General features: G+C 44.4%; 1 protein-coding gene across 12 annotated transcripts in view; it reads left to right on the top strand.

Moving 5' to 3' along the window:
• Positions 1-385: 385 nt before the first annotated feature.
• The window catches only part of LOC102752500 (core histone macro-H2A.1), a 62,341-nt gene continuing 52,384 nt past the window's right edge, over positions 386-10,342 (top strand). For 6 of the 12 annotated variants that reach the window (XR_001513753.1, XM_006753537.2, XM_006753539.2 and 3 more), the window contains exon 1: positions 388-629. Coding sequence is in view for 7 of the 12 variants with exons in the window: in XM_006753537.2 (XP_006753600.1) it covers positions 458-629 (172 nt within the window). In the remaining 5 variants the exon portion in view is untranslated. Of the gene's footprint in view, positions 630-10,342 lie in introns of all 12 variants that reach the window. The other 6 variants (XR_001513754.1, XR_001513751.1, XR_001513755.1 and 3 more) reach the window with 3 other exon arrangements.

Genomic DNA, 10,342 nt, shown 5'->3' on the forward strand with positions numbered 1-10,342 from the left:
ACATAGGTATCTGGCTTTAAAGCTTCATTCTAGGACAGGTGACATCGTTTTTCTTTTATGAAGACTTCAGCAAATTTATTAGTTCCAGCCTTTAGTATATGAGAATGCATTAGTAAGTGTATAAAACATAGCCAAGAATTCCCATTTTCTTTTACATCATGTGGCGTAAAAGCAAAACACTTAAGAACAGTCACTGTCAAAGTAACCTTTAAATGGAAAGGGCTGATAAAATTGATGTCATGTTATAAAATGTAAAAAGCTAAGCCAGTCTCTCTTTAGGGGCCACAGCACCTCAGCATAGAGTATTATTAGGGCTTGGAGGGCTGCTGCGGGCAGCACCTATTTCTCCCAGGGGCCAGAGTAAAGGGGAAAGGGAAATGGCGCTGTCCCGATGATCCTGATGGTGTGCCTCTTGCCTCCCCAGTGTGTTTACTGATCCAGCTCCAGGGCCATCGCCATGTCAAGCAGGGGCGGGAAGAAGAAGTCCACCAAAACCTCCAGGTCTGCCAAGGCAGGAGTCATCTTCCCTGTGGGGCGGATGCTGCGGTACATCAAGAAAGGCCACCCCAAGTACAGGATTGGAGTGGGGGCGCCCGTGTACATGGCTGCTGTCCTGGAGTACCTGACAGGTGAGTACCCAATTCAACTGTGACACCATTGGCAGTAAAGGTGTAAGAATAGTACAATGAACATTTTTCTCTAGACCCACCAGTTGTTAACATTTTGTCCTCCCAACTGTGCACGTGTGTGTATGCACGCATATATACACATTTTTAAAAAATATATATTTTTATTGATTTCAGAGAAGAAGGGAGAGGGAGAAAGAGCTAGAAACATCAATGATGAGAGAGAATCATCGATCAGCCACCTCCTGCATGCCACCTATTGGGGATTGAGCCTGAAACTGGGCATGTGCCCTGACCAGGAATCGAACTGTGACCTCCTGGTTCTTAGGTCGATGCTCAACCACTGAGCCATGCCAGCTGGGCTATACATTTATTTTTGACTGTTATATATTATATGGTTTATTTTGAAATTCCCTTAATTGTCCTAATATCCTTTATAAATTTATTTGGCTTTCTTTCCTGATCCAGGATCCATTTCAGGATCATACATTGTATTTGGCTGTCTGGTTTCTTTAGTCTCATATAATCTTAAACAGTTCCTCAGCTTTTAAAAAAACTTTTTCATGACACTGACCTTCTTGAAGAATCCAGGCCAGTGGTTTTGCAGAATGTCCTTCAATCCAGTTGGTTTCATGCTTGGATTCAGATCATATGTTTTAGTAGGACAATTGGGTAAAAGATGTTGAGTCCTTCTCTGGTGTCACGTCAGGAGGCACCCGATGTGGCTTTGTCCTGTCATTGGTGGTGTTCAGTTTGGTCATTTGATTAAGATGGTGTCTGCAGATTTCAGCCCATCCTGGATCACAATCTTTTACCCAGTAGCTTTAGCATTTCCTGTTGATCTTACCTGAATCTGGTATTTCCATAGTGGTTAAAAAATGGTGATTTTTCCATTTCTGTTATTTCTTCTGCGTTTATTATTTGACATTCATCTGTAAACAAGAGCTTCCCTTTTATCCTTCCCTTCTTTTTATTTTTTGTACTATCAATGTTGGTTTATGGATTTTTTAATTTAGTGGCTTATGCACTGTTATGTCATTACTCATTATGATGCTTAAATTTCCACTCTCAAGCTGGTTCCTGTGTCCATTTGCCATGTCTCCATCAGTTTCTATAGATTTCTTTGCTTTCTGACATCATGAGTACTCTGGTCTCACCCTGGACTTTGTCTGCCCCAGTATTGGAATCAGCCATCTCTCTTTGGACCTTTTCATAGATAAAATCTTATTAGTCTTATTGGTGGCTCCATAGCAATTGTGGGAGGCTAGCTAGAAGGGAAACCACCCCCACTTTTTAGTGATAAGAAAACCAGCCTCAAAACATGAAAGGACTTGCCAGGGGTGGCATATAATCAGTAAGTACTTGAGGAGGGTCCCATATCCTGCTGTCCTATTGTCATGCTATTACTTATTGTTCCATACACTATCAGCGTAGGTGGTAGGAAGAGGCACCTTGATTCTTAGCAAGAGAAGGTACCTCTTCCAAAGTTTACAGTCAGGCAGCAGAAGAGCTGCATCGCTTCTTCCTCTCCCAGGTCTCAATAACACCAAGGGTTTCCCTATGGAAAGCACCGTCATTATGGGTGTGTTAATAGTTGTGAGGTTTTGCACATATTCTGGGACTTTTGACTCTCTGCATGTCGGAGACTCTTACAGGTGACATGCCTGGTAGCATGAGCTAGGCATGATTCTCCTCACTATCGAGATAAAGAAACAGAGGCCCAGAATTTATGTGACACATGCTGGCAGCCATCCAGGGAGACCACAAAAGTCACTAGATAGGAATCAGAGGACATTTTCTAGTTTTGGCTTGGCGCTTTACATGCTGTGTGACCTAGAACAGTGGTTGGCAAACCGCGGCTCACGAGCCACATGCGGCTCTTTGGCCCCTTGAGTGTGGCTCTTCCACAAAATACCACGTCCAGATTGAAACTTCGTGGCCCATGCGCAGAAGTCAGTTTTTGGCCTGGGCGAGTCTATTTTGAAGAAGTGGCGTTAGAAGAAGTGGGGGGTGTCGGTCAGGCGACGCCGCACAGGCGGGCCATGGGATACGCAGCGCGGGGGAGGCACGAGTGATTCATGCACGAGTTGAGTGAGCCAGTCAGCAGTCTCATTGTGCAGTGGTTAGTGCTGGTCGAGTCCGCAAATCGCGCGCGGGTGACAAAAGTACCTACTCGAAGCATAAAGTTACCTGTATTTTTCCAACCAGCTGCAAATTCCACAGGTACTTTTGTCATCAATTTAAGAAATGTAATTATTTTGTGATGGTGGCTTTATTATTATAAAATGAAACTTTTTTTTAGGTATGTTGAGATGGTTTGGACATATAGAGAGGATAAACGAAAGGAGATAGATGAAACAACTATACAAGACGAGTGTGGATGGGAGAGTTGGAAGGGGTCGACCTCAGCGAATGTACCTCAATCATATTGAGGACGTTTTTAGCAAAGGCCAGCTTAGGAGTACCCTAATTAAGTTAATAACAATGTACCTACCTATATAGTTTAAGTTTAAAAAATTTGGCTCTCAAAAGAAATTTCAGTCGTTGTACTATTGATATTTGGCTCTGTTGACTAATGAGTTTGCGGACCACTGACCTAGAGTGAGTCACTTAACTTCCTGGACCTGTTTCCTTACAACTCATATGGACTCAAGAGTCCTGCTCCACCTCCACCAACTCCAGGCTGCTGTGAGAGCCAAAGGGCCTTTGACCATAAAGGGAAAGCTGACATGATGTGCAAACCAGACAGCCTATGTTTTCTGGTTTCCAAATTCCATGGTGCCCCTATCACTGGAGTTTTCATAGACACTGTCATTAGGTCAAGTACAAAATCAGTTTCATTTCTTCCATCAAGCTTTCTCTTTTTAGTTTTCAGGGCGTGGGATGGGGGATACCACTGCTACATCATCTCTGAGAAAACTAGTGTCCACACAGCAAACCTGTACATTTTCCTTGTCTATGCCTGGCTGGCTCTGAAACTGAGCACAGAGGTGATGAGGTCACAGTCAGCGGATCCGTTCTCATGGCAGCCAGAGCCCTTGATCCTGTTTGCACCCACACCCATCACACCTGTCCCCAGCTACCATAGGTATATGGTAGTGGTCACAAAGGGGAGTGGGAATAGCCAGGGCAACCTGTTACTAGAGCTGGAAAAGTAGCTTATGGCAAATCCTTACTCTCATATTAATGAAGTTAACCCCTGTTGTACATATGTAAGTTTTTGCAAGACCTTCCACAAAGCTCTAGTTAGCTGAATCTGAACGATTTTCTCTGTCTGCACACCGTGGTGAGTCACTGGCATGACCATTGCCTAACGCCAGTTCCCCAACATGGTGCCGGGCCTGCATGACTGGCACCTTGAGAGACATCCTGAGCCAGCAGTTCTGTGTCCGGTCACTGCTGTGGTCACTTGTATCCTATGTCCTGACGATGGGATAGGAGCTGAGTTTTGGGGCCATGCCCAGTAAAAACACTGCTCCATTCTGCTCCTTAGAACAGTGCTGCACACCCACACTCACCGTTCTCAGAAGGTGGCCTACCCTGAGCCCCTTTGGCTAGAACATGAGAGCATGTGGATATTTGGAAGTCTTGGGCATCTGCCCACTCAGAACTTCGGTTTTGGTCCTTAAGTAAAAAGGATAGGTGACCAAGCTCTCTGTTCTGCTATTTGCTTTTGTTTCGTTGAAGACCCTTTCCCATTCATTCCACATATTTATTGAGCACTTATTGTGTGCCAGGCACCATGCTAGACTCTGTATGAGAGCTTAGGAATGATGGGGGCAGAAATGGTCTCTGCTTCCTGGAGTTCACAGTTTAGTTGGGAGAAAGAACCAACCAACCCAGATGGTTACCGACTTTGATAAGTGCAATGAAGGGCAACCAGCCCTGTGAGAGCTGGGAGAGGGGCTCTGCCATCTGCTCATCTGTGCTGGATACACCTACTGGGTGCCAGACAGCCTCTTCTGAGAGCTTGGGGAAGATATCAAAAGAGGGGGAAGCCAGGGTACCAGCCCCTAAGTAGCTCAGGACCTAGTCAAGATCATGGCCAGATACAAGGCATATGAGGGAAGTACCTGCATTTAGCAGGTCCTCACCGAGAGTTGTGATGTATCTGGCACTGGAATATACTAGTAAGCCTGAACAAGACCTATCCCCACCCCAAAGAGGTGTCTGTCCAGGGATAGGTACAGGTAAGAGAAACCTTGGTGATGATGCAGGACTAGCTGTGCCATGAGAAGGAGTCAAGAAACGTTTCCTGGAGATGTTAACCAGATTAATCAGTTAACCAGATTGCCCTGCTTGTCTAGTTTTCACCCAAAGGGTACTATGGAGAGATTGTTTTCCTGTCTGCGAGGCCCAGACCCTTACAGCTGGCAGACAATTGCAGGAATGGTGACGGGGGTATGCAACACAAGGCTCTTTTGGAATGGCTGGGCCAAGCCTCCTCCCTTCAGAAGGCCCCCGTGGAGAGATGAGTTGGGGTCTGCATGCTCAGGAGTTTCTAATAGGACTGCTGAACTGCAGGGCCCACCTAGGCCTCGGCAGCTCTGGAGCAGGTGGCCAGCCCTGGGGAACACTTGGGGTGCCATGATGTTCAGTGGAAATCAGGTAGAGGCAGTGGAGCTCAGCAGTTCAGAGTGTGGACCTTGGTGTCAGAGCTGCCATTTCTTAATTGTGGCTTTAGGCAAATCACATCTCTGAGCTGTGGTTTTATTGTCTGTCAACTGAGGATAACAATAACTCATAGGGTTATTATGAGGCTGAAATGAGGGGGTGCATGTGAGTAGCTTTGCCTTGCCGGCACAGTGTACATGCCCACATGCTATTACATTAGGGTTAAATCAAAGAAGGGAAGGAGTCCCCAGTCATCCTGCTCTGGCTGCTGAGGTGACTAGGGGTTGCCCACTTCCATTAAGGATGGTGATGGAAGTTGTCACTGTCCACTCATGTGTGTTGTCCTTTCAGTTGATCAGAACCCACTGGGCCTCACCAGCACCTACAGAATATCTTGGCAGCTTTAGGCCTACTCCTTCTGGTTTGCTCAAGCTGCCTCTTGACATATCTTCCTAAAACCTGTATCACAGTCACCACCAGGATGCCCTCTTATCAAACTCTTCTGTCTGGTGTCAAGATCCACTTCTAACTTGAGCTCCTGACATACTCTTGGGAACCTGGAAGGATTTTCCAATTAGCTAGAACCAAATACTCAGCCCTGGGTTTGTGTTAGGGCAGAGTGGGTGCAAGCTGGGCTAAGGGGGACCCCCTCCCTACCCATGCACTAATTTCGTGCACCGGGCCTCTAGTTTTTCAATAAAAGATTATTCACTGAGCAGCTGTACATGCAGAAGCTAAGTACAGAGTGGTGAGGGAGGGGTGGAGAAAGTACAGCCCCAGCCTGGGGTCACTCATATGGCCTCTGATATGTCTGGCCCACCACAGACACAGAATACAAATCTGTTGAAATCAACAATGATTCTTTCGACTCCCAACATTGGCTTGGCACCTTGCACATGGTCAGAGCTTGGTAACTCTTTTACAAATAGGTCATTCACAAGAATCTCTAAACAAGAGAACCAGACATCACAGCATTCAGGCAGTAATGAAGGAGGGAAGTGCAGGAAGATCCTCCAAGGCACTGGCCTGGTTTCATGTATTAGAACACTCAGGACCATGGCAGGCAGTGTCATCCCAGGCAAAAGCAGCCCCATGATGGACCAGAATCCAGGCAAGCTTGACCTCAGTCTCAAGTTGACAGAGGAAACTGGGTGCTGGGAGAGGTTAGGGCAGATCAATGATTCTCAGATTCTCCAAACAAAGGTTTTGGCTCAAATATAAATGTCAGTCTCTGCATATTACATGTACCCACTATTCTGATTTATTATTTTTTAAGATTACATTTTCTAGATTTATTTGGAAATTAAAAGGGGGGAAAATTATTATTTTTAGAAAGATATATTACATATACAGCACAGGGAAAACAGTAAATAATATTTTAATAACTATGGTGTCTGATGGGAGTGAGATTTATTGGAATGATCACTTAGTAAATTATATAATGTCTAATCACTGGGGTGTACACGTGAAACTAACGTAACACTGTATGTCAACTATAATTGAAAAATAAAAAATGATTACAAAAAAGAGTAATTATCCAGAAAGAAGACCAGAGAAATAAAAAATATGAATGAGATGAACAGATAAGGAAGATAGGCTGAAACACTAACATATGTTTATGTTCCATATGGAGACAGAGATTATAATAGAGACACTGGAGAAATAACAGCTTAAAACTTTAGGGATGAGATAAAGACATGTTCAAAACCAGACCCTGAGAAAGTTTATCACTAAAAGGCCTCACTAAATGAAATTCTAAATGATGTACTTCAGTCAGAAGTAAAGTGACCCCAGATGGAAGGTCAGAGATAAGAGGCATACTTAGTTGTGGTCACATCTTTTTCTTTTCCTAAACTCAGAAACAGATCTTATAGTGCTGTGTACTTCTCTATTGGAGCAAGAAAACAGAACCCTGGATACGGCACTTGTTTATACATGTGCAGACCCTAATGGCAGAAAGTTGCATCTTATCCTTCAAAGGGAAATTGTGAAGCAACAGAGAGACTCCTTGACCACTGAGGATTCCTGGGCAACACAGTTTTTGTGTGTGTGTTTTTAATATATATTTTATTGATTTTTTACAGAGAGTAAGGGAGAAGGATAGAGAGTTAGAAACATCGATGGGAGAGAAACATCGATCAGCTGCCTCCTGCACACCCCCCACCGGGGATGTGCCCGCAACCAAGGTACATGCTATTGACTGGAATCGAACACGGGACCCTTCAGTCTGCAGGCTGATACTCTATCCACTGAGCCAAACCGGCTAGGGCCAACAAAGTTTATCTTCAAGAAAGAAGAAAGGTTTTCAACATATATGCTGCTAGAACAACTGGACATTCACATGCAAAAATGTGGATCTAGACACATGTAAATGTAAAATGCAAAACTATAAAACTTCCAGGAGATGACAGAGGAGAAAATCTGCATGACCTTCAGTTTGGTAATGACTTTTTAGACACAACACTAAAGGCTCAATACATGAAAGAAAGAATTGATAAGTTGGACTTCATTAAAATTAAAAACTTCTGCTCTGTGAAAGACAGTATTAAGAGTATAAGATGACAAGTCACAGACTAGGAGAAAATATTTGCCAAAGAAAGCACTGAGGCCTTCCTTTTCTCTGATCCCAGTGATATAGGGCAACCCTGGCCCTGGGAGAGCAGGGAGAGAAGGGGTCGTTGTTTCACGAAGTGGGCCCAGGTCATATGTACGCTGTACTGGACAACCACATGGATTTTTCAGAAGGACTGGATAAAAACTCAGTTTTTCAGCTCTTACAGCAGATTCATGTGTCCCTGGGACAAGTGCCCCACAAGCTGTGCTGCCACCTCCACATCTCTGGTGGGGTGACGAGGTACTAGGGAAGTCCACCCTTTGGTGGTTTCTACACTCTGGCCTCAAACTCTGAGGTCTGACTCTTCTGAGTCTGCTAACTGGTTGGCCATCTGACACCACACCATCAGGGAAATGTCAAAAGCATATAAAATGCTAAACTGCCGCTTTTTCAAGCATTTCTTGAAGTCATCACCACGGAGTCATCTATTCCTCCTGGGAGACAAAGGAGGGTAGACAATGTAACATATGTGGATAGTACCTCCCTAATTATGTCACAATTTACTTTGACAGTGATGATTTTCTGTGAGTGACTATCAATGAATGTCAACAATAGCAGATATTAGTAAAACAAATAATTATATTAAAATCTCATTCTCTTTCATGCATGTATACATACACACAAAAGACATCTGGTGCCAGCTGTTATATCTCTGGGCAGTGGAATTATAGTGAGTTTTATCTTTAAATTTTCAAAGACAAATTACTCATAGAACCACAAAAGGAAATATGCATTTAAATAGTGTGCACATACTCAGTACTCAGCATACTGGAGTTTTAACTTCAGTGTTTCCAACTTTTTTCTGGTTACAACCCTCTGGTTCATTAAAATCCTTAGTGGTTTTTATTTCCTGTGGTTTTTATTTTTAAAAGAAAATGAAGCTGGTGAAGGGCTTTCCAGAACAACGAGCACTATGGGGGTGCTGAGAGCCCCAGGGGAGCATGAATGCTCAAGAAGGTGCTAGCAAGAGTCAGCTGGATTCTGACCTGAAGTGTTAGTTAGCCTAACATAGAGGTGGCCATATAAACTAGCAAGAGATGAAGGGATTCAGAGGGCCTCGAAGCATCAAGGAAGCAGCCTGACTGTCCTCCTCTTCCTGCCCTAAATTTAGCTGTGTGAGTACAGGACACACTTGAGTGTCCTGGATAGGAAACTGGTAAAGAGGCCGGGTAAGTGACAGAGCCAAATGCAGGCTGTGCTGCACTTACAGATGGGGACAGGATGGAGTGTGGCCCAGTGACTGACACCAAAGGCATATGCAACATCCGACCTGAGTTACAGATCAGAAATCAAACAAGCTGAAACTTGGGATGAGGATTATCCTTTTATTAGCCAAAACTAGGAGCAAGGTATATTTTTAACAACCACCCTTTTCCTTGGGGTTTTATTGCAGGTTACAGTCAGGTATAAGGGCTGGGCCTCATCCAGTCTGTAAAGGTCATGGAGGGGACCCAGCTTGTTCCCCAGGTCAGGAGCTGGCCCTGTGAACTTCACCAGTTAGTGAAATACACACAGGCAGCTTCAGACAGAACTGCCTGCTGTGACAGGATGCCAAGGGCCTGCTAGAAGAATGTAGAGATGCTAGTCACAGACAAGGGACAGGAGAGAGAAGACCAAGATTTGAAATAAAAGGGATGGGCAGGGGGAGGACTCGGGAAAATGGAAAAGGAGTAGGGGGTTAAGAGTACACAAATCCCAATGTCATCATCATTTGTGGATTAGATGTAAAGAAGACAGAAGAAAAAACTCTAGCTACAGCCTTAGCTTGTGAGAGGTAGAAATGCACTAACTACTGTGACACTAGGTTTTCAAACAGACCAGAGCTTAGGTATCCAAATCAGCAGACCTCTTGCAGTGGTCACCATGCTTATTACAAGATGACAGACATTCAGCCTTGAGAGCTGGTAGCCAGGGCATCTTTCTAAGGTTGAGAAATCCTCTGAGAGAAGATTTGATTTTTGCAAGCAGGCTTAAGTCCTAGGAGGTAAGTTATAGAATAAGATGTGTGATCAGGCTATGTAACAGGGTTTTTGGACCGAAAAAGATATAATCACATATATTTTTGGATCTGACGAATGGCAACCAGGGCTGTTCTCTCAGGAGTTGAGTAAAATGGCTCCAAAGGCACTTCCTCCCAAGGTAAGCTCCCTGGGCAAGGACTTCTGTCATGTACCTCAGTGTCCAGCACAGGCCTGGAGGATGGTAGGCCCTCCCTGAGTCAGTGCCTGAGCAACTCAACTTAGCAGGAAAGATGCACAGCTTCCCCAAGTCTCTACCTCCCCTAGCAAATATTGAAGTGCCTTCTGTGTCTAGAGCTGTGGATGGAGGAGGAAGACTGAGGTTCCTTATCTATGAGTCAAGCTTTGTGCCTCTGCCACAAGAAGCCAAATCAAAATTCATTCTTTATAGTGGCTCTCGATTTTATTTCTTCAGTAGCATTGCTCATAGTGCCATCCCTCATGAGCTTAACCTACAACAGTGTTCCCTA

Source organism: Myotis davidii, unplaced genomic scaffold (genome assembly GCF_000327345.1).
Source record: "Myotis davidii unplaced genomic scaffold, ASM32734v1 scaffold471, whole genome shotgun sequence".
In the NCBI taxonomy this organism is placed as follows: domain Eukaryota; kingdom Metazoa; phylum Chordata; class Mammalia; order Chiroptera; family Vespertilionidae; genus Myotis; species Myotis davidii.